The sequence below is a fragment of the Lacerta agilis genome, chromosome 5 (genome assembly GCF_009819535.1).
Source record: "Lacerta agilis isolate rLacAgi1 chromosome 5, rLacAgi1.pri, whole genome shotgun sequence".
NCBI classification, from domain to species: domain Eukaryota; kingdom Metazoa; phylum Chordata; class Lepidosauria; order Squamata; family Lacertidae; genus Lacerta; species Lacerta agilis.
In genome coordinates this window covers 28063976-28087881 of record NC_046316.1, presented here as the reverse complement: position 1 = coordinate 28087881, position 23906 = coordinate 28063976, and the positions used below count along the sequence as shown (strand labels likewise).

The 23906-nt window shown below is 44.9% G+C and overlaps 1 protein-coding gene across 3 annotated transcripts in view; it reads left to right on the top strand.

Annotated features, from left to right (window-relative positions):
- ADAMTS14 (ADAM metallopeptidase with thrombospondin type 1 motif 14) overlaps positions 1 to 23906 on the top strand; it is a 69791-nt gene that overhangs the window by 30255 nt on the left and 15630 nt on the right. For 2 of the 3 annotated variants that reach the window (XM_033149092.1, XM_033149094.1), the window contains exons 5-13: positions 7581 to 7664; positions 9267 to 9423; positions 15224 to 15329; positions 16150 to 16293; positions 16576 to 16708; positions 17601 to 17714; positions 20015 to 20163; positions 21415 to 21590; positions 23238 to 23371. In XM_033149092.1, the coding sequence (XP_033004983.1) occupies positions 7581 to 7664; positions 9267 to 9423; positions 15224 to 15329; positions 16150 to 16293; positions 16576 to 16708; positions 17601 to 17714; positions 20015 to 20163; positions 21415 to 21590; positions 23238 to 23371 (1197 nt within the window). The remainder of the gene's footprint in view (positions 1 to 7580; positions 7665 to 9266; positions 9424 to 15223; positions 15330 to 16149; positions 16294 to 16575; positions 16709 to 17600; positions 17715 to 20014; positions 20164 to 21414; positions 21591 to 23237; positions 23372 to 23906) is intronic. The other variant, XM_033149093.1, reaches the window with a different exon arrangement.

The following is a 23906-nucleotide window of genomic DNA, read 5'->3' as shown; positions in this document are numbered from 1 at the left end:
AGTCAAATCTTTCTCAATTTACTGCAAGTGGGGATTAACGGTTTTGCTGGCTCTGGAGTGCAACGTCCCCTCCAACCTTAGTTGTGTGACCTCCACTTTACCCCCTTTGTGTAGTGCAAAGTTTTCCCTTACCTTGGAGTGATGAATTGCCCCCGTGAAACAACACGTGAAGCTTTTCACAGGTCTGAATATCTTTGCACAGATGTAATTCGCTCAAGACTAAGCTACACATTACATAAATTGTGTGGCTCACAGCCATAGCGTGGGATTTTTTTTTAAAAAATAAAAACATTAACCTAGGTGTAACCCCCCTCCAATTTTCATTGGGACCACAGCAAGAGGGCTGGTTTATCTCCTAACCCTCCAGTCACGAACCTGATGAAAGTCCTGTCCCCCACTGGCGCCAATGCAGTTAGCTCCCCCCCCCCCAAATCCAACTGCAGTGTTTTGAAGTGAGGGGAAATTTTCATCAAGGTCCACACCCTCCCCACCCCCAGGATCACGATTGGGAAGGTAAGGGGTAAAACTCGCCTCCACATATGCTGCTGTTTCTAGAAAAGTTGGGCCCTAAACTGAGCAGCTAGACTGGTGACTGGGAGTGGCTGCTGAGACCATATAACAACGATCCTGAAAGACCTACATTGGCTCCCAGTACGTTTCTGAGCACAATTCAAAGTGTTGATGCTGACCTTTAAAGCCTTAAACGGCCTCGGCCAAGTATACCTGAAGGAGCGTCTCCATCCCCATCATTCAACCTGGACACTGAGGTCCAGCTCCGAGGGCCTTCCGGCGATTCCCTCATTGCGAGAAGTGAGGATACAGGAAACCAGGCAGAGGGCCTTCTCGGTGGTGGTGCCTGCCCTGTGGAATGCCCTCCCATCAGATGTCAAGGAAATAAACAACTGTCTGGCTTTTAGAAGACATCGGAAAGCAGTCCTGTTCAGGGAAGTTTTTAATGTTTGATGTTTTATCATGTTTTTAATATTCTGTTGGAAGCCACCCAGGTTGGCTGGGGAAACCCAGCCAGATGGGTGGGATATAAATAATAAATTATTCTTACTATTATTACTTGTACCTAGGATTAAATTTCCAAAACTCCTGATGTGGTTGCTAGCCACACAGTTAACGTAATTTGCATTTTGATGCTTGGTTGCACTGTTTTCAGAGGTACTGTTGTCTCCCTTGTTTCAGCTGCTCAATGCTCAGCCCAGACCTAGTGGGACCTGGTGCAGAGGGGGACTTGATGGGACCGACTGCAGCTTCCAGACAGTCCTTGTCAAAGTCAAGACCCCAAAGGGCCAGAAACTCCCAGATAATGCTAGATCCCATCTGGGGTAGAATTTGGCAGTATTCTCAACCAATTTTTTAACAACCATAAACAACCCTCCACATTTATTCTATGCCATTGCTTTAACCATTTGCCCTTGTCATGGTTCCAAGCAATCTCTGACTTCCAACTTGCTCCTTTGGAATGGTTAATAAGAAAGCCAGTTCAAACCAAGCTTGTCTTGCTTTAAAGGCAATCTGTAATCATGATTTAGGTAGCTAATGTATATGTTAAGTGTTGTTTCTCAGTGGAGTCTGCTTAGAAACGTATTTTCAGAACAGATGGACGGTGCCCATGATGATGGTGGAGTTAATAGCATTGGTGTGTCCTTCTGATGAATGGAGACCTTCTAAACGTCCCTCTTTCCGTGTGTCCATTGCACTGATTCTGCTTACCCAACACCTACATGCCATGTGAGGATTTTGACTAATGCCTTCATTCCTTAAGGCCCACCTGCAAGTTCCAGTCCTTGCCTCCAAAACGAAACTTCCTTTTGGTCCTTAGCAGACTACAGTCTTAGGAGACTCGCTGGTGGTTTTCGGTCCACCTCTTTGTGTGTAGATCAATTTGTTTCTCTCTCATGTTGTTGAAACCGTGACTCAGAATTAGAATGATAAAGGGCTTTCTTTCCCTTGCTTTTGAGAAACCTCACTTCCGTTGTCAGGAGCTTGGAAGAGTTGGATGCACAAACTGTCTCAAAAGCCCCAAGAGTGATGTTTCCACGCCATCTGTTTCCATGCAGTCTGGCCCTTAAAAAAAAAAAAAAGCACGAACGGAGCAGTTCTTTGTTACATGCAGATGTTGCCTTGCTACCTGCGTCTACATATAGCAGCAGAGATATTAAATCTCCCCTCCTAGCAGTAAAAAAAAATCTCATCTGGGTGGAATAGGAACAAGTGTACAACTTATTGCTGCCAGCACAAACAGCTCTGCTCTTCCACTTAGAGCTGGCTTGACCACACTCCAGAACACTTTGCGATCTCTCTCTCTGTGCGTAACTATCTCTCCCATTAACTGGGAGCAGAATGGGCATAGATTGGTTTCGCCCACCCAACTCTGCTTCAGACGGAATTCAGATTGTGTGCATGTACAACAAACGACTTAACCCCTTGGAGAGGTGAGGAAAGGAATTTCCTCAACAATTCTGAGCAAGACAAAGTTCTGCCACTTGGCAGTTGACTTGTGTTTGCTTTGCTTAATGTTTAAAGGCACATAGTTTTGCGCTCTCTCCTGTCTTCCCTCTCATTCAGTCCTCATTCTTCCCCCCCCTTTCCTTGACTTGGGCTGAGGCCAACCCATTTTCTTGAGGTTTTGTTTGCGAGCTGCCAAAGTCATGCTGAAGGCACTTCAGGTCAGCTCTGCCTGGTTCAGAGACGAGCTGGCATGCTCACTGCTAGTGAAATATCTGGTAGTGACCTCCCCTCTCCACATACAGGCAAGATAAATGCATCTCAAAGGCAAGGAGGTTGCTCGTATGCTTTTTCTGCTAATAGTTATTACTGATCGTAGCCAGACTCATTGTGCTAACACTTTTTGTTGCTAAGTACCTGATTTTATTCAGCAGGATTCTTAACTCTCTCTCTCTGTAACTATGTGTAAGGGGTAGGCAATGCAATGCCCTTCTGATGTTGCTAGACTACAACTCTTCTCTTCCCTGACCATTTGCCTTATGGCTGGGGCTGATGGGAACTGGAGTCCGACAACATCTGCTGCAGGGTAGCTACTGAAGGATTCACATGCCTTAGGAATTGCTTCCTGCCTATCTTCTGCTGCAACATCCAACCCTAACCCAGAAAGATGTCTGCAGAGCTGTCAACTACCCCCATGCTGCTTTAAGGCGTACCTGCTAGCATCTAGGTACAGCAGTTGGCTGCTTAATGCCAGCTTTGTCAGTGCTAGTCCTTTGTTTGGAGGAAGAAGAGATGGAGAGTCTAGATTCCGTCCCTCCCTCCAAATCACGATTGGTCCTGTCTCAGCCGATACAGCTGGCCATCTGCTCGGAGTTGCACACACAGTTCCCAATCCAGTGCCAGGAACAATGTGTGCAGTCCCAGTTTTTGATGCAGTGATCCAGCTGTGCGACTTGTGCACCTTTTTTTTGCCCATGCATTTTCCATTCTAGGAAGGAAGGGGTGCATATGCATCATCTTCTCTGGATCTGTTCATCTGTAGTAGTAGTAGTAGTAGTAGTAGTAATAATAATAATAATAATAATACCTCGCTCATCTGGCTGGGTTTCCCCAGCCACTCTGGGCGGCTTACGGAATTGTACTGAGGTAGTGGTTGTTACACCATTTATGCACATAGCTACTCAGAGGCACTGCCTTTGATATGGATGCGTTTGGCTAAGGTAGCATAGGAAATGGAGCCCTTCCTAGGTTTGGAGGACCTTTCAGCAAGAGGACTGCTAGAGCCTGAACTTTATTCTAGATTTTTTAATATTGATATGTACTGAGGGGGTGTGGAAGATTGTGGTTCTGGATCTCCACTTTACGCATACGTTTTCAACCATCAAAATGTGTCCAGTTCACATGTTTATTCGTTGTTTGGGAAATTATGATAGTGTACAGGGAAAATATCTCTGCCTTAGATACTTGGAAAATATTAAAATCGTCTTGTTTGCTTGCTGGTTATTAAGCATGACTCCTTGGAAAATATTTAAATCGTCTTGTTTGCGTGACTCCTTTCCCAAAAATGGAAAACCCTAATTCTGTTTTACATATGATATGGTAGTAAATAATGATATCATGTAGTCTTGGAAGAAAAAAAAAATCCTTCTAAATTGGGCCAGTTTAGAACTCTCTGTTGTCTGTTTGCATTTAGACAGCTAAGGGAACAAACTGGGAGGAGGTCCTACAGGGCATGTGTATTACCTCAGTGTTGTCTAAGGAGGGCCTGATCTGTGCTCAGCAACTGAAGTCTAGGCTTCATTTGCCTAGTGTGTGTTGCTTGCCCTCTGCCATGGCTGTAGGCCCTAGAACATTTTTTAAGGCCAATTGTGGGAAATGGGGGATGGAAACATTTTACGGGGTGGGCACTGATCTGTGCCCCTCCAAAGAGTCTTTCTTCTTTGGCGATCACTCGTATCCGAGTAAGATTGTCTTTCAAAAACACGGTTTTAACAATGAGTCTGTAAGTGAGTGTGGAGGCCAATTGTCAGTGTTTATACTACTTTTTTTTTATTTGCCTTGAGACAGTCTTTAAACCTCTTTGGTTGACCACCAGCATTACACTTTCCATTTTAAAGTTCAGAATAGAGTAGTTGCTTTGAAAGACAATCATCAGGCATCCACACAACATTACCAGTCCAACGAAGTTGATGTTGAAGAACACTGGTGATCTTTGCTTCTTCCAGTACACTGTTATTAGTTCGCCTGTCTTCCCAAGTGATGTGTAAAAAATTTTGGAGACACCGTTGATTGAATCTTTCGAGGAGTTGGAGATGGCGTTTATAAGTGGTCCGTGTTTCACAAGCATACAGTAAGGTTGGTAGCACAATAGCTTTGTAAACAAGCATTTTGGATTCCCTGCGAATGTCCCGGTCCTCAAACACTCTGCACTTCAATCAGGAGAAAGCCGCACCCGCAGAGCTCAGGCGGTGCTGGATTTCTGCATCAGTGTTGGCCCTTCTGGAAAGATAACTGCCTAGGTAGGAGAAGTGATCAACATTTTCCAACGTTACACCATTGAGTTGGATTTGTGGCGCTGCAGAGGGGTTATTTAGTACTTGTTGGTGCAGCGCTTTAGTTTTTTTGGATGTTGAGTGATAGGCCAAGCTTTTCATAAGCTTCTGCAAAGATGTTTAGGATGGTTTGGAGGTCATCCTCTGAGTGTGCACACACTACGTTATCATCAGCATACTGAAGCTCTATGATGGAAGTTACAGTAACTTTACTCTTTGCTTTCAGCCTGCTCAGATTGAAGAGCTTTCCATCTGTTCGATACATGATTTCTACTCCGGTGGGGAGTTTCCCTTCGACAAAGTGTAGGATCATGGCAATGAAAATAATGAATAGAGCAATAACACAACCCTGTTTAACACCTGATTCCACTGTGAATGGTTCACACTGATCTGTGCCCCTCCAAAGAGTAGGGCAATAGGGTAATAATTGATGTAGGGAAATAATTTACGTACATGTGTGTGAGAAGAGAGGGAAAGATTTCTCCTCTTTCTTATCCACCCCACCAGCTGTATATAGAGTGATGGGGTTGAGGGATGGTTTGGGAACCTGATTCATGTTCCTTTGGACTTTCCCCTCCAAAATGACTAGTAGACATCCAGTTTCTCTGTGAGCTGCAAATGTGTTCGGATGTGAACATTTTCCTTTTAGTTGGATGAATTCCACCCACTCTTTGGCCATTCATTGAATCTGCTGAATGTTTGCGGGATGTTTCGTGGCTGATGAACTCCCAGTGGGAAATCCAGCTGTTCTCAGTTCCACTTGGTGATATCATCACCCCCACCTAGCTTTCTGTCTTTATTTGAACATTTTGTTTATTCAAGATTGGTCTGTTTATGGTAAAAGAAGATGTTCCTTCAACACCTGGCACAGTAGCAGAGGGGCAGAACAGGAAAAGAGGGGAACTTATTAGCAAAGTTTACACGTTGCCACTGAGAATAAAATTTTTTCAATGTATTTGTTTGTTAAATATTTATCTCCTGCTACATCTTGACTTCCTTTTCTGTAGAAGACAGCAATCCCTCCTGTAATCTTTCAGAAACATTTTCATGGGTGTTTTGAGATAGGCAACAAGGGAATGAAGTCTAGCACAGGGAGAGCTAATCTTTATTGCACAAATTCTTAATGCAAGGGTTGTCAGGGCACGTTCTCTTTCAACTCGGGAGTAACCACTGTATTGTCCTTCAGAGGGTGTTGAACTACAACTCCCATCAGCCCTGACCATTGACCATGCTGGATGGGTCTGGTCAGAGCTGGAATCCAACAGTCTTTGGGGAGGGCACAGCCTTGACTATCTCTGCTACCTCCTCCAGTGATGCTAATGGAAGATTATTCTCACCTTTCTCCCTTTGCAATCCCCATAGCACATGCTAGGTTCCTGCTTACAAATAGAGGACTCCTATAGAGACATACTAAATGTGTATCAGGTCTGGGAAGAAGAGGCAAAGGGGGGTGGGCAGTGAAAGAAGCAGAAAGAGGAAAGAGCTTTGATGAGACTGCTTACAAGTCATTCCGTGTTTATTCAGCGTTTGAACCAGGATCGATGGCAGGAATTTGTTTGCGTGTGTGTGAGCGCGAAAAATGGAAAGATGTAAACCACCACAGAAATTTCTATTCGAAGGTGATACAAAAATTTGTGTTTATTGTCAAAACATTATCCAAGAAACATTTTATGCGTATGAGATACAAATAGGGCCCAGTCTTTATTCACTTACTTGTTGTTGTTCAGTCGTGTCTGGGTCACGAAGAGTCAGACACGACTGAACGACTGAACAACAAGTAAGTGAATAAAGACTGGGCCCTATTTGTATCTCATATGCATAAAATGTTTCTTGGATAATGTTTTCACAATGTGCATTGCATGCGCCCTTTATTTGCACCAGTGTTTCCCAAGCTTGGGTCTCCAGCTGCTTTTGGACTACAATTCCCATCATCCTCAACCACTGGTCTTGCTAGCTAGGGATGATGGGAGTTGAAGGCCAAAAACAGCTGGAGACCCAAGCTTGGGAAACACTGGTCTACATTACCCGTTCTGCTGTGCAAGGTGCCACTTTGCGTGACACCATTGGTGGATAAGCCATTATTATTAGTAGTAGTAGTAGTAGTAGTAGTAGTAGAAATAAATTTATAACCTGCCCTTCTTTCCACAAGAGCCCATTATAGAGTGATTTCTTTATTGGTCTTTATGTGCCAAAGCAGCCTTATGTGTCTTTGCGTAGCAAGATCCCAAGGTACCATGTCCTGAGGGGGGGGGGACAATATCTTTTCAGCCTACGGTGGCCTCTTTGCTGCTGTCTCATTTGTTCTGTTAGTTTCTCTCACAAAGGCCCCAGTCACCCTCCTTTTAACTAGATTCAGACCAAGGGAAACCAGGTCAACTCCTCTTGAAGTCCTCAGGTAGAAATGGGGGTTGCTTTCTACAAAAGTAGAGCTGAGGTTGTAGGTAATGATCACTGTGCTGCTTTGAGGATGAACAAGGTGAGCGTTGAAGCATGCTTCATACTCAGAACGTGATGCATACTTTTTAACCTGTGGCTTTTTATTTTCTGTATTCCCTCCCTCTGGCTCCCTAGGTAGATGAAATTTACCACGATGAATCATTGGGGGTCCACATCAACATTGTGCTGGTTAGAATGATTATGGTGGGATACAGACAGGTAAGATATTAGTAGCTTTTCTTTCTAATGTAATATATGTGCAGGCCTGTGTTTTAGGCAGAGGAAGTAAGAAGTTTGCAAACCAGTTTAAACGTTTTTTCTGTACTAGCTGTTCTCTAATTGTCCAAGCGTTAACATCCCTCATGCCAGAAATTATGGGGTATGCAGTGGTGCAGAACCTTTGACCATACAGGTGTTATTGGACTGCAGTACCCATCAGCTTTAGCCAGCATAGCCAGTGGTCAAGGATGATGGGAGATGTAGTCCAACAACTTCTGGAGGAGAAGAGGAGGAGGAGGAGGAGGAGGAGTTTGGATTTGATATCCCGCTTTATCACTACCTGAAGGAGTCTCAAAGCGGCTAACATTCTCCTTTCCCTTCCTCCCCCAAAACAAACACTCTGTGAGGTGAGTGGGGCTGAGAGACGTCAAAGAAGTGTGACTAGCCCAAGCAGCTGCATGTGGAGGAGCGGGGATGCGAACCCGATTCATCAGATTATGAGTCTACCGCTCTTAACCACTACACCACGCTAGCTCTCAGCCAAAGCTTCTCTAGTCCTGCTCTGCTGGGTGGATTATAAGAGATTGTAGACATTGGGGAGTTGGTAGAGAGAGGGCAGTAGAGAGAACAACAACAGATTTAAGGGAAATCTGTACTTTCAGAGAACTGGCATGATGTAGCCTTGGAGGAACCTATCTCTTCAGGCCACATGTAGGGAATCTAATGTGATGGCTGTTATCCATATTCTTAAAAATAGAAAGGAGAGGAGAGGACTGAGCAAACGTAGGGCTCAGATGCTAGGGAAAGACTTGATAAATGTGGAGATGGCTTGTCAGTCTTTTAATTGATCTCCTTCCTTTTCTGTTCATCCATCTAAGTCAAGGTTGGCTAGTCCTTTTTAGGCCAAGGGCTGCATAGATGACCAGCCCCCTCTTTGAGTGTCATATGGGTGTGGCCAATGTATACTTGTGCATGAGCTCATGTGTGTGCATATGCACACACGCACACACACCTGCTCACTTGTCCACTCATCACACCTACAGGCCACCTACAACACACGCATCACCCATGGACAACTCAAAGCACACAAACACACACACACACACACACACCAATTTGCAGCTGAGGGCTTTCCTGAGTAAAAAGCAGCTACTGCCCCTCTGCACTACAGCCCTGGAATACAGATGGTCAGTTGCTTTTTGCTCATCACAGGCTGAGAGTTTTTATCTCCCCATCTCAGCTTCGAGCACTATAACACTGATGTTGGGAGATAATGCTGTGGCTCCCAGGATTCGGCCCACAGGTTAGCCACCTAAATGTTGTAGGGAGTTGTCTCCACTGAACAGCATGTTTTGAGTTGTTTTACAGGGTTTTGTCACTCATGGGAGAGTGCCTTTTTAGGTCTCCATTTATTATTGAGCTGCTGACTCATTATGAGAAGGCTGATTTCCAATCAGCTGCAAGCCTCACGCCATATTTCTGACCCAAGAGTATGATTTTTTTGAGCTAGAGTTTCTGAAACAGACTTTATGAAGCCCCACTTTAAATTCTTGCCAGCCTCACTCATCCTGAATGAATTTCTCATTTCCTCGTTTCCTGTAGTCGATCAGTTTAATAGAGCGAGGGAACCCGTCTCGGAGCCTGGAGCAGGTCTGCCGCTGGGCCCATTCTCAGCAGCGCTCGGACCCAGAACACGCAGAATACCATGACCATGCTGTGTTCCTCACCAGGCAAGACTTTGGTCCCGCAGGTATGCAAGGTACTGTATTTATCTCGATCAGGTATGTGCAGTTTGGCGGACACAGGAGAGAGCCTTCCAGTTCAAAAGCGTTGTCTGATGACCTTCTGAAGAGCTTTTCCTTTACCAGTTGCCCTTAAAGTTTTAAAATAGGCTTACGAAAGTTGGGATTTTAAGAGGAAAGATGGAAAACAGACATAAGTATAGTTTATCCTTTTGAATTGTTCGTGCATGGTTCCGTGCATGCATAGAGGTGGCGCTAATTCACACTTGCACTGTTCTCTAACCATCTGAGCTAAATGCAACCCCTTAGTTATGCAGTGTGACCTCCTGGGTGCTTGATTAACCCCTTGCCACCCATTTTTGTATTCTTGGTCAGGGATCAAAAGTGGGTTTATTGAGCCTCTATTGGCTATGGGATTTTACATGACTTGGCTGATGACAAGCTGCGCCCGTCTGCACTACATTCAAGAATTTAGAACAAGCTTAAACTGCAGTCTTAAGAGAGCACTTAAAGGAAGGGCAGTGCAGCAAACTATATCTGCAAAGAGGTCTCCAAAATCACGTGAATGTAGAGCCTGGAATGGGGGGGGGGGCTTGCAGAGGAGGAGCCCCAGAGGGGGTGCTTAATCCTTTTTTGTGACTGCCATTCCAGAGTTCTTCTTTGGAAGAGCCACTCCCACAAGTTGATCTCCTCTGCATTCTGGTCCTGGAGTCTGTATTATAGATGTGGGAGGGGGAATTGTGTGTGGGTTTTTTAATGGGGGCATTTGAAGGAGGAAACTGGTGGTTGAGGAAGGGGATTACTTCCCTTGCAGTTTCTCTTCTACAAATTCAATCTGCCCTGCAATGGCATGATGAGAGGTAGGTGTATTGGAAAGCTCATTTGCCCCCTTCTAACATGTGGCTTTGCCCTAGAGCAGGCATAGGCAAACTCGGCCCTCCAGATGTTTTTTTTTTTTGGAATTTTAATTTATTTATTTATTTAAATTTTAAAATAGCTTTATTTAATTTCAGACTTCTAAAATACAACCATATCAAATCAACCAATAGAAACAAACAAACAAACAAACAAACAAACAAACAAACAAACTCCCTAAGAAACATATAATCTATACATTATAATCCACAAAAAATAATATTTGAAAAAACAAAACACAGAAAAAAGCAACAATTATAAATAACAATTAAAAATAGCAAGTTTTGTTTCATTATTAAGGGAAGCAATACACAGACAATTGGAAGTCAATTTTTAATTGTTATTTAATTGCCCTCCAGATGTTTTTGTCCTACAACTCCCATGATCCCTAGCTAGCAGGACCAGTGGTTAGGGATGATGGGAATTGTAGTCCCAAAAACATCTGGAGGGCCAAGTTTGTCTATGCCTGCCCTAGAGAGTGGGGGGAAAGGGGGGGAAGGATTTTGCACACAAAACACATCTTTGGGTTTGATAAGAGTTCAGTGTGTGATTTCCAAATTCTAGGTTCCTGTAAGGCAAGGTAAAACTATAGACTGTTTTAACTCCATGCCTTTGTATTTGTGATTGTGCAATCTGAGATTTTTTTTGTAGAAGAAAAGTCATTTGGAATAGCAAAGCGACTGAAACTTGGCCTAAAAATATGTGTTCATATTTGGCTGGTGTTTTTGCTGTAAGCAAAAGAAGTGAGGTATTTGAAAAGAATCTTAAGTATTAGCCTATGTTGTTGCTCTCCCTGCCCCAAGAACAAAGTTTCTGCAACCGTGACAAGTCAACATTTGTTCCTTGTCTGCAATGCGTTTGAGTCCAGTAAACAACACCTAACTTGGACTTCTAACTCTCCTGTCTTCGGAGGAACTTCTTCTTCCACAGAAGTTCTTACTCATTGAAGGGTTTTTTTTAGTTCCTCCAAGAAGACTATTAAATTCAGGTGGTTCCAATTCAGATGGTTGTATGAGAAATAGACTTTAAGAAATAGAGCAAATTGCAATTAGTTCACTGTGTCTGTGAAAACCATTCCAGCAAAATAATTTCTAACAACCAACGGTTGACTTTCAAATGTTATAAGCAGAATTCAGAATGCAAACGTTTTTAAAAATAAATTCTACAGTGTTACATCTTCCCTTCCAAATTTATATGAAGGCAGGTCTATGTTTTATCATCGTGAAATGTAACTGAATAGTGATTAGAAAATGATCCTTTAGATGCACTTTGTTTCAAATCCTTATTTGCAGTGGATGTGACCTTGGAGTTCTGTGTCCAGGTTGTTGTAATGTCAAACCTGTGCAACTGAAAGTACTGTTCTATGTTAGAAGTACCCAACTGGCAACCAACACCATCCATATAGAGTTATAGGGCTGAAAGGGACCTTAAAAGTCACATAGTGCAACCCCGTGTTCAGTGCAGGATAGCCAAAGCTGAGGCATTCCTCCTCACTCCTCCTGTACATCTCCTACACAGGGTTTTGGGATATTTTGCAAGTTGCTTTCCTAGGGCCACTTCTGCTTTCATAATAAAATAGTTGCCTGCCAAATTGCAGAGGGGGTAAGGTAAAGGTAAAGGGACCATTAGGTCCAGTCATGGATGACTCTGGGGTTGCGGCGCTCATCTTGCTTTACTGGCCGAGGGAGCCGGTGTACAGCTTCTGGGTCATGTGGCCAGCATGACTAAGCCACTTCTGGCGAACCAGAGCAGCGCACGGAAACGCCGTTTACATTCCCGCTGGAGCGGTACCTATTTATCTACTTGCACTTTTGATGTGCTTTCGAACTGCTAGGTTGGCAGGAGTTGGGACCGAGCAACGGGAGCTCACCCCGTTGCGGGGATTCGAACCGCCGACCTTCTGATCGGCAAGCCCTAGGCTCTGTGGTTTAACCCACAGTGCCACCCGTGTCCCTTCAGAGAGGGTAGTAAACCCCTTTTAGTTCTCCCTCTCCAAACAGCTTAAAAGGCCAATAAACCTAGACTAATTGGTCTGTTATCTGACAGGCTTCATTCACTTCTGTCTAAAGGGGGGGGGAGATAGAGCTATTTGGGGCAATATGGTAGGACATGCTTTTAGGTGAGAAACCCCAGGGAATGTACGTGGTTTTCAATAAAATGATTTCCTGAGCTTGACAGCTATTGTTGTGGTGGAGAGTGTGAGGGATTCTTAGATGAGAGTGTGACTTATATTTTCCTCTCGTTTTATTACCCTTAGTACAGTTCCACCCAACCATTTTAGTTTATAAATACATTTCAGCACGATCACATTTGTGCTTATAAAGCCCGGTGCCTCATTCATTCATTTCAATTCTTCTGCTTCCACTGGGTATCTCTGGAATGAACTCCATGGGAAGATCTTGCCCAGTGCACTGAGGTCAGGGCAAGTCTCAAGCTCCTTGCGGGGTGGGGTGAGGTGGGGTGTGTGTGGAAGCAGCAACTCCATAATGTTTCGGCTCAGCACAGGGATATGAGCCAAGAGAGGTAGTCAGCAAAACTGAAACGGCAATTAAAGTGCACACGCTGGTGGCCCGCCTTCTCAAAAGGGGGGGGGTCTAACGTTGATCCTGCTAAAACAATTTGCTTTAATGGAAGCTACTCTGGGCCTTTAAACCCAATAGCTATGCAGTGCATTGTAAACGAAAGATCAAAGTTACAAAGGTGGCCATTCATGACTTTGGCAGGGGTCCCTGACTTTCCAGTTCCATTTGGCAAGCATGCCTGCTTTAAAATGCTGAGGCCTCTGTTTGTGCAGAAAGTAGTGCTGGGGTTGTGTGTGGGGTGTAGATGGGAAAGAGACATTTCTGCCCCCCCCCACTCCATAGCTGTTTATGTCAAGTTTCTATGGCAAAATTAGTTTGATAACAGCCACCTTGTTGGTTTTGTTTTGTTTTGTTCTGCATGACACAGTGGAAATCATAGACTCATAGAATATTATAACTATAGCATTGGAAGGGACCCCCAAGGGTCATCTAGTCCAGCCCCCTGCAATGCAGGAAACTCTTTGCCCAACTTGGGGATCGACCCCACGACCCTGAGTTTTGAGAGTCTCATGCTCGACCAGCGTCGCTAAATGTTATAACTGGATCATAGCAACGCTCTGCATTGCGGCAGTGCTATTTCTTTTGTCTCGGTTCTGCGTTGAATCCATTTATGGGGATAATAGCCCACTTGACACAGGGTTGGGCAGGAAAAAAAGGTATAAATTCTCCTCCTGCCCCCAGAAGGAAACAGGACAAAAGTGAATGGTGGTGCTACCTGAAAGCACAATCTGATTGGTCGAGGAGCATTGCCATTAAACCATGGAAAGAGTGAGGAATGTAAAGTGTCACACACAGAGAGAGATATGTTAAATTCAGTCCTTGGCAATAGAAGCCGAGATGACTTCAGTGGAAATGAAGTCTGTACCCTGCTGGCTGCTCTCCAAACACTTGGCCAGCTGAGCGGTATGTGGCAAAGTCCTTTTGGTTTCTGCTTCTTCCTTGGTAGTGTTTATTTCACCCTCTTTGTGCAGTAGAACAACCAGCATTTCTCGGATGTGCTATTTGTTGAGTTTTCCCGTCTCTTGACTATGTGATCCAGTGCGGAATAAGAGGATAATGGCTTGCCACTGTTAACATTATTTTTTAAAAAAGCACAGTTTCTGTGAATGTAGCTGTTGCCTCTTGAGAGAAGCTGTAACGTCACTAAATGAGAGTTGAACAATTTTTCTCAGGGGCCAGCAAATTTTAGGATTGTGGGATCTATTCTTAAAAAACACCAGAACCCCAAAATCTACCTGTCTGAGGCATTTGCAAGATTGTTGTTTGGGATGGAGCCAGTCACATAAAGAGCTGTGGGAAAGAGAGTTAAATGCCTTTATTCAATATCTCAAAAGTATCTAAATGGAGAAAAATCTGTATTGAGGGAATAATTTTTATAGCTTTTTTTAAATAAACAAATAAACTTAGCAGCACCACTGCATGCCATGCCATATACAAATAATGCACTGCACAATAAACATCCAAGCCAGAGACAGAGAACCTGCTGCTGGCCTGATCATTGGGCATGTTGACTGGGGCTGTGAGAGGAGTTTGAAGCCCAGCAACAGCCAGGAGGAGAATCACAGCCCTCACCACTCCGATCTAACCAGTCACTAGGTGTTAAATGCCAGGATCTGGACCTTATGGCATTTGATGACAGATCTATTGAAAGTTTGACCCTATTTCCCATTAGCCTATTTCAGGGATGGCTGGTGTACAAGTCTAAAGCTCCACAGAATCGTCATACGGCTATGAGGGGCATATCACTTTACCTCTGACTCTGTTCCTTGCTAATAGTCCCCATTGCAAGCCTGCACAACTTGTGGCTCGTCAAACCAAAGGCAGCTCATGGTCGTACATTTAAAGTGGCCCACCGGAGAGTCAACCAACTTCCTGCTTTTGCTACCTGCCTCAGGCTGCAGAAACAGAGTCATTGTCAAGCATGGGGAAGGTCCCCACAGTACATGCTTAGTGGGCTGCATTTGCCTTGGCATATAGTTTCTGTTAGGTTGTCTGAATGCTTTCCCTGCTGTGTCATTGCCACAATGCCGATTGGGAATGTATGTGGTGCTGGGTAAATTACTGTATGTGTGCGTGCTGAGATTTAAAACAATTTTTGATTTTAGGACCTTCCAAGCATATATGCTTTCATGAAATTTGAGTGGCGGAACATCCTAAAATGATTCATTTGCATTCCTGGTGAAGCTCACCTCCCTCCAGAGAGAGCTGAGTGTGAAATTTGATGGAAACAGCTCTAGTAATTGATTCCCCCCCTTTCCTACGTGCCCCCCATCCCTGCCGTGGTTTGTTTTCTCTCCCTTATTCCTCTGCTTTGTTCCAGGATATGCCCCTGTCACAGGCATGTGTCACCCTCTGCGCAGTTGCACCCTCAATCACGAAGATGGGTTCTCGTCGGCATTCGTGGTTGCTCATGAGACTGGACATGTGTAAGTCGTCGGGGCAGGTTGCTCACTGGTACCTCTGCAGTGATTGATGCCTGGGTGCCCTTTGTTTCAGCTGCTCTTAAAAGTTTGCTGGCTTAATGAGAAATTTTAATGCCATGCTCTGGGCAGAAACATTTGATGTTGATTCTCCGATGTGTCTTTCGACCTTCCCTTTTTGGGTAAGGTTGTGGAAGTGCTCGTCATCCTGCAGCCTCGTTAGAGGACATTAGATAGCCTGGACCTGGGCCAGCCAGTTGCTGGCAAGGTAAGGGAAATGGTACACTCCTGATCCCCGGAGACCATTCAGTAGCTTCTAATGCCACTGACACTGAAGGGTTGATGACTCAGCTGTGGAACCTGATAGGCCCTTGTGGAACTCATTCCTATAAGGGTAATCACAGAGAGAACTCATGAGATGTCATCCATCATATGGTCAGAAGGTCTCTCTATGGACTTCTGCAAATTCTGGTTGCAAGTCCAGTTCAGCGCTTATATTTGGGCTACTGCAAACATGTTGTCGAGTGAGGTGTTCCCATGTTGTTGTTTAATTTCTGTGACCTAGAAAGGTGTGGGTCACTTTGATGAGGGACACTGACTCCCACCAGGTCTGCTTCTAGCCATGGGACCAAGGGGAGGTGTGGGTTGGAAGTGGTAAATCGGAGCAGTTTAAACGTAGTTAGGATTGCTTTTATGTCAGTTTCCTACATGTGGCAAATAAACAAATAGGAACTGAAGCAGTGGCATTCAAACTTCTGCTGTTCCATTATTCACTGTTTCATATACCTTAGTTCTTGGAAACACCACTTACAGACTTTTTAAACAGGTTAGGTATGGAACACGATGGCCAAGGTAACCAATGTGCCGATGAAACCAGCATGGGAAGCATTATGGCGCCACTGGTGCAAGCTGCATTCCACCGTTACCACTGGTCGCGATGCAGCAAGCAAGAGCTGAACCGATACATACAGTAGGTTGTTGTTGTTGTTTGTTTGTTGTCGTCGTCATGGGCTCTTAAGTTATTCTGAAATTTTGTTTTTGTCTTCTATGGAGAGAATGAATGGGTGAGGAGGGATGCACACTGATTTAATAGATATTAATAATTCCACGTTGAATTAAGACGGTGAAATCCAACCTAGAATGCCCAGCTGTTTAGGAGAACAAGGGCCTGTGGGGTATCTGAAGAAAAATGCTAAAGTGGCAAGGAACATAATAACCTTGAGCACGCTTTCTTTATTGTCTTGCGCTGCAGTTCTTACGACTGCCTCTTGGATGACCCTTTTGAGCACAACTGGCCTAAGTTGCCGGAGCTGCCAGGAATCAATTACTCCATGGATGAGCAATGCCGTTTTGACTTTGGTGTGGGCTACAAAACATGCACAGCTGTGAGTATAGAAACCCTGTTGGTAGGGGTCTGCTGCTGCTTTCCCCGTCCTGCTCTTGCGTAAATGAAAGGGATGTTCCACATACCCGCTTTTGGGCTGCCGTGTGGCCCCTGGAAAGTTGGCCTTGGGTGAATAAATGGTTAGACCACCCCTGTGATAAATAGATCATAGTTAATGGTTTGCCATGTTTTGCTCCAGCTTCACTTCTCCCCTAACAAGAGAAGAAGCAACACTCTGCAACCTCTGGCTTAGTAGCATTAGCCTCCAAACAAACCACAATTGGTAAGCCAAGAACAAAACCTTGTATTCTCGTTAAAAGTTCTTTGGACATAAAGCTAAGCCAGAGATTGTCATTTGTTGCTCCTTCTGCTAGGAAGGCGTGAAGCAGGAGCCGTCTCTGCACTCACGGTAATGGTGTCAGCACAACTGGGGCTGTTGAAAACTGTCCTGAAATCTAGCAGGGTGGCATAAAAATATTTGAAATAAAATAAAATAAAGGGGGTTTTGTGTGTCTTAGACCCATGTAGGCTTGGATTCCTTCAAAAACAGAGAAAATCAAGCCTTTTTTACATGGTTTTGAAAGTACTTTGACACACATAATTTAGCAGGTGAAGCTTTTCCTTGTGTAAAAGGATAATGTGATGGGGGGGGGGACTTCCCTTCCCTTAAGTTCTGTGTTTTCAGTAGGGGCAGTGCAAAAAGCAGCATCCTAACCTCAAACTTTCCTCATTTAAATAGATGGTTCTCTGGGTGTTATAATACAATAATACACGATCTTCACTAGATCATAAGCTGAAGTACTGGGGGGGAACAAGCTACTTGCATTTCCTGTTGGCTTAAATGTACAGAGTGAGTCCTTTCTTTGTCTGCATTGTTTTTTCCTTCTTCACAGTTCAGAACCTTTGACCCGTGCAAACAACTGTGGTGCAGCCATCCTGACAACCCCTATTTCTGTAAGACAAAGAAAGGACCTCCCTTAGATGGAACTGAGTGTGCATCAGGCAAGGTACCCATGCTGTTGAATCTAATATTGGACTGTTTCATCCTTGGCAGAAGGCTGGCGAGTTCCACCCCTGCCCAAACCCTTCTGCACAATGCATGCGGGCACCCAGACCATGCCTTGTTATAGGGAAATGTAGGGACTGTGTGTTGGGCAGCATTACGCAGGCACCTTTTATTCATCTAGAACATTAAAATGCTTTGTGTATGTCCACACCTTTCCCCGGAATTGGCAGTGGTTGAAAACAACAACCAAGCCAGAGATGTCGGTAACGTTCTGCATCTGCACCTTGAAGAATAGCTTCCTAAGATTAGTACAGAAGTACCATATACTTGAAGGGACGTGGGTGGCGCTGTGGTCTAAACCACAGAGCCTAGGCCTTGCCGATTGGAAGGTCAGTGGTTCGAATCCCTGTGACGGGGTGAGCTCCCATTGTTGGGTCCCAGCTCCTGCCAACCTAGCAGTTCGAAAGCACGTAAAAGCGCAAGTAGATAAATAGGTACCACTCCAGTGGGAAGGTAAACGGCGTTTCTGTGCACTGCTCTGGTTCGCCAGAAGCGGCTTAGTCATGCTGGCCACATGACCCGGATAAACTGTCTGCGGACAAACATCGGCTCCCTCAGCCAGTAAAGTGAGATGAGTGCCACAACCCCAGAGTCGTTTGTGACTGGACTTAACTGTCTGGGGTCCTTTACCTTTACCTTTTTACCATAGACTTATAGAAAAAGGTGAATGGAGGCATTGAACAGGAATCTTTTACCTCTCCATCCTCCACCGTGAAAACCATTATGTTTGTTCCTACATGCCACTCATTTACTCCCACGTTAACTTAGCAGAAAAGTACTTCACTTCTGTTACGCTTACGTGGTTGTTTCCATGCAGACTGTCTTGCCGCTCTTTCTGTCATGTTTGCTTCCAAGGAAAAGACAGTCCAGATCACAGAAGCAAGATTTGCGTCAGGTGCTAGCTCCTGGAAGCACCAGCAACTGTTGTTACTAGTTTATTTACAGGCTAAATTCTTGGTGCTGCCAAAGCCCTATCATGACCAGCTCAGAAATAATCTATAGCAGGGGTAGCCAATGTTGTGCACTCCAGATGTTGCTGGACTACCATTCCCATAATCCCAGACTATTGGCCATACTGGCTGTAGCTGATGAGAGTTGCAGTCTCACAGTGTCTGGAGGGCACCATGTTGGTCACTGCTGTCTCAGGGAATACCCCACCCTCCGCAAGACAGAGACTAGTTGAGATCTCTCAAAGAGATGATGCTCTTGAGTCCACCAACATTGGGCATGAAGTTAAATGCCACCAAAAAGCAATCTTTCAACAGTGATGGCTCTTGGATCATGAAACTCCCTCCCCAAGTGAGCCCACCCAGACACGTCCGATTGCATTCGTTTGACACCTACTGCGAAGAAGCATTTGTTTTGCCTACCCATATGTTTCTAAATCTGGTTCTGTTATCTTCCAGTGCTGTTAACTGCTGGCTTTAAAGCGAGACTGTTAAAAATCAAACTGTTTTATAAGTTTCATGATTCTTGCTTTAATTCTGTTGTAAGCTGCTTTGAGCATCCTTTGGTGGAAAAACAAACTCCTAAATTTAAATACTGTAAAGGATAAATGCATACATCTAAGGGTACTGGTACTTGGTCCAGAGCCAACTGTTACTTAGGTCTGCATTGCTTCGCTTGGTAAACTGTGTTTGCCAAGGCTATGTTGGTCTTACTCTGGTGGTCTCCACAGTAGGGTTCGATGGTTAGCTGTGCATACTTAAATACTCAGAGCTGCACATCAGGAAATCCTCACTACCAGCAGCTCCCTGGTGTATGCCCACTGCATTTTTAGCAACGAGCATTGGGTGTTTGCGCTTTGTGTTCAAGCGCAGTCATGGAAAACAGGAGGTTCATTCCATTCCTTCCCATTCCGGTCTTTTGAGCTGTTCCAGTGTAAATACTGCCAAGTTCTGATGTGGAAAAATCAAGGGCAAGGACAGGAACGCCGACCTCAGTGTGGTTTCAGTTTGCAATCTGTGCCAGGGGTTTAGCTTGGTGCTGCAGAGGTGACAGGCTTTTTTCGTGAATACACTGTGCCACCCAGGCCCCCTGAGACCTTTCTTTATTACTTTAAGGTTTCGTGACTTCACAGCCGTCACTGTCCGCCTGACCAATGAGAGTGGGAGAAACAGATTCCGAACCCTATTGTAAAGCCGGGTGCTTCCGTGGCTGTAGAACTGATCTCCTCACTAACACTGGACAGTAATGAAGAGGCAGGTGTTCAGGTAACCCCTGTTTCTTCTCCTGTTCCAGTGGTGTTTCAAGGGTCACTGCATCTGGAAGACTTCAGAACAACCGTACAGCCAGGATGGCAGCTGGAGTTCCTGGTCCAAATTTGGTTCCTGCTCCAGGACATGTGGGGGTGGGGTACGCTCCCGCAGCAGGAACTGCAACAACCCACCGTAAGTTTGGCCCTTCCTATAGGGGCATCGTTTTGGGAAATCGCATCTGGCAGGGGACAGAAGGGGCCCCTCGTCCTTCTAATGCATCTGGGTCACTGGAAAACCAAACAGACAGGAGGAGAGTTTGTGGGAAATCGTAGGTGAAGGAACAGTAGAACGAGTCTTAAATGAATTGCAATAAAATAAAGCAGAAATTCATCTAGTAACAACTGAAACATGTGATCTGTATCCTTGAGCAGTATTTCAGTTGCTGGGTTTACCATTTTATGCCACAGATATGAGCTATCTCATATGCATGGTTCTATATTTAAAACTGGGACGCGGGTGGCGCTGTGGATTAAACCACAGTGCCTAGGGCTTGCTGATCAGAAGGTCGGTGGTTCGAATCCCCGCGATGGGGTGAGCTCCCATTGCTCGGTCCCAGCTCCTGCCAACCTAGCAGTTCGAAAGCATGTCAAAAGTCCAAGTAGATAAACAGGTACCGCTCTGGCGGGAAGGTAAACGGTGTTTCCGTGCGCTGCTCTGGTTCACCAGAAGCGGCTTTGTCATGCTGGCCACATGACCCGGAAACTGTATGCCGGCTCCCTCGGCCAGTAAAGCGAGATGAGCGCCGCAGCCCTGGAGTCGGACACGACTGGAGCTAATGGTCAGGGGACCCTTTACCTTTTTTGCTTTATATTTAAAACTAAATGCATTGGTTAGTTGGACTGAGATTCTGGCAGTTTTCAGGGACTGTATTCTGTTTTACCAGTCACCACCATCATCTTCATCATCATCATTTATAATTTATACCCTGCCCATTTGGCTGGATTTTCCCAGCCACTCTGGGTGGCTCCCAACAGAATATTAAAAATAGAATCAGACATTAAAAACTTCCCTAAACAGGACTGACTTCCAATGTCTTCTAAAAGTCAGATAGTTGTTTATTTCCTTGACATCTGATGGGAGGGCGTTCCACAGGGCGGGTGCCGCTACTGAGAAGGCCTTCTGCCTAGTTCCCTGCAACCTCACTTATCGCAGCAAGGGAACTGCCAGAATGCCCTCGGGGCAGGACTTCAGTGTCCGGGCTGAGCGATGGGGGTGGAGACGCTCCCTTGGGTTTGCCCGAGCTTCTGACGCAAATATTTTTGGTGCAAAGAAAAGAAAGCACCAAGATTAGAAAGCATGGAAGTGAATGCAATTTCTCTTTAGGTTTTTTTGGGGGCGATATGAATGCAGGGCTCCCTAAACAGCAGCCTGTTTGTTTTCCAGCCCAGCCTACGGAGGGCGCCATTGCCCAGGTGCCACGTACGAGTACCAAGTCTGCAATACAGAAGAGTGCCGTGGTCCCTATGAGGATTTCCGTGCCCAGCAATGCTCCAAGAGGAACTCTTATTACACCCACCAGAACTCCAAGCACACTTGGCTTCCCTATGAACACCATGATGGTAAGGCATTGAGATACTGCCGATCCACCTTGAATTGAGAGCTTACCGAACTGGCCTGACTTTATACACTAGGAGAGAAATCGACTCACTCTTATCATCACTGTTGTTTCCACACTAGCTGAACATTTTTGATGTGATTCATGCGCAGTTGGCGCCTCCGCCTTATGTGCTCCCTATCCTCCCAAGTGGCCGAGAGGAGCAGTTTGAAAGCTTCTGCTTTTAGTTGGCTGCAGTTTACCATGTCATTTGAACATGGAACTGTGGTTAAGGCAAACTATGGCAAGCTTCAGGAACCACTGTTTGATGTCCCCACCCCCACCCCATTTTCATAGTCAAGTTTTTATTAAACTTAAAAATGTTAACATACATAATCCAGATTTCAAATTTGTTGTACATTTCTCTTTAAACTTTGACTTCCTGCCTTCCCCTCCATGCTGTTCTTAATCCCACCCCATTTACATTCTGCATTCTAAGAAACATTTCACCCAAGTCATTTTCTTCTATTTCATATATTATCAATCTTCTACCGATTCTCATATTTCAAATCCTGATTGCGATTTCACCTGATTATACTTGTACTATTCTTTCAGCTGTTCCAAAAAGGGCTTCCGTTCTTCCATGAATAGTCCGTCATGTTGGTTTCTTATTTTTGCTGTTAGTTTCACCAGCTCCGCAGTTTGAGTTTGGCTTTTTGAAGTTAACCATAGTTGGGGCTGTTCACCACCATCTGGCAATGCAGCGCATTTCATGGTTAAGGGGAAATTAACGCAAAAGCTTTCGGAATCTTCCTCTTGGCCAAGAGGCAATGGGCAGCATTTGGGCCCAAGGCCTGTTCTTGCTTGTGCATGCTATGCTAAACAATGATTCTGCGTGAGGTACTCTTTAAGCCAGAGCCAAGGTCCTCCTATATGTGTATTGAGAAAAGTCTTAAGTGGGGGCATTTTAAAAAATCTCTTTCAAAATGGAGGATATGAAATGCACCCCAAACCTGCTAAGCTCTAGAATATGGTACACATGTGACCTCCTGATTTGGATACCCTATGGAAAAAGATTTGGGACAGGGATGTTTCACCAGTACAGAGCAAGAAAGTTTGCATATGGTACTACAAGAGGCACTTGAATCCCATTTGGATGGGTGGAAAGAAAGCTTTCCAGCAGCAGCCAGGAGCAGAAGTCAAGGTGGACTTCAACACAAGAGTAATTAATGTGGTGCTATCCAGATGGTGTTGAACTCCAGCTCACCCCCCCCCTCCAGCAGTTTTTTTTTGGGGGGGGGGCTAACCATTGACAGTGGCGGCAGCAGATTTTATCTCCCTCCACTCCCTGAAGCAAAGGGTGTTGTGTGTGTTTTGCAACTGTTGCAAGTGACAATGGCAGCGACTGTGTCTGTAGCCTGGGCGCCATTTTGCATCCTCCACAAGGTCTGGACCCAGCCTCATTCTGGTGCATTGTGTGGGGGAAATGGTGGAGAATATCCAGAGGAAAAATTCTGCAAATTCTCCCATTTTCTAGGAGGGTGAGAAAAAAATAAAAATAAAAATCTCTTCTGAGAACATTGGATCAGCCCTACAAAACACAGTTGTTTCCCTTTTGTCTGAAATCCACACGCATAGTACCAAATGCCTCTGTGTGTTTGTTTTACTGCAGATGCCCAGAAGTGTGAGCTGATTTGCCAGTCTGAGGAAACTGGAGATGTGGTATTCATGAATCAAGTTGTTCATGATGGCACAAGGTGCACCTATAGAGACCCATACAGTGTCTGTGTGAGGGGAGAGTGTGTGGTACGTAATTGAAATTGCGGGTTCATCTGTGTTCCTATACGTCTTGTGTAAAAAGAAAGAGCAGAGGACAGTATTTCTTGTTGGTTGAACCTTCACAGATTTTGGTAGATTTTTCTGGGATGGGGTTGAACAGGGCTTTGCCAGATGTCCTGTAGTTTTCATATTTGTCTCCAAAGTAGCACATTTAGTGCACCAAAGCAAACTGCCCCCCCCCAAAATCCCACCTTACAGCAGTTTCAGCATCCTTTCAATTCTCCAGCTCCTAGGTGCCATTTTCCTTCTCCTTTGCCCATGTGATCCTGAGATTCATTTACCAACGCAGCTTTGAATCTCGTCACTTGAGGTGACCCACGTGATTTTGTCTTGAGTGTCCGTAATGGCATTGACAAACCACATGGGCAGTCATAACCCATAGGATAGTTTTGTAACCAGAAGCATACACAAATGAGACTGGGGACTTTGTGAGGTTGAGAAAAAATGGAAAAGGGGGCCAACAAGGAAAGCATCAAAACAAGGCAAATGTGTTTGTGACAAG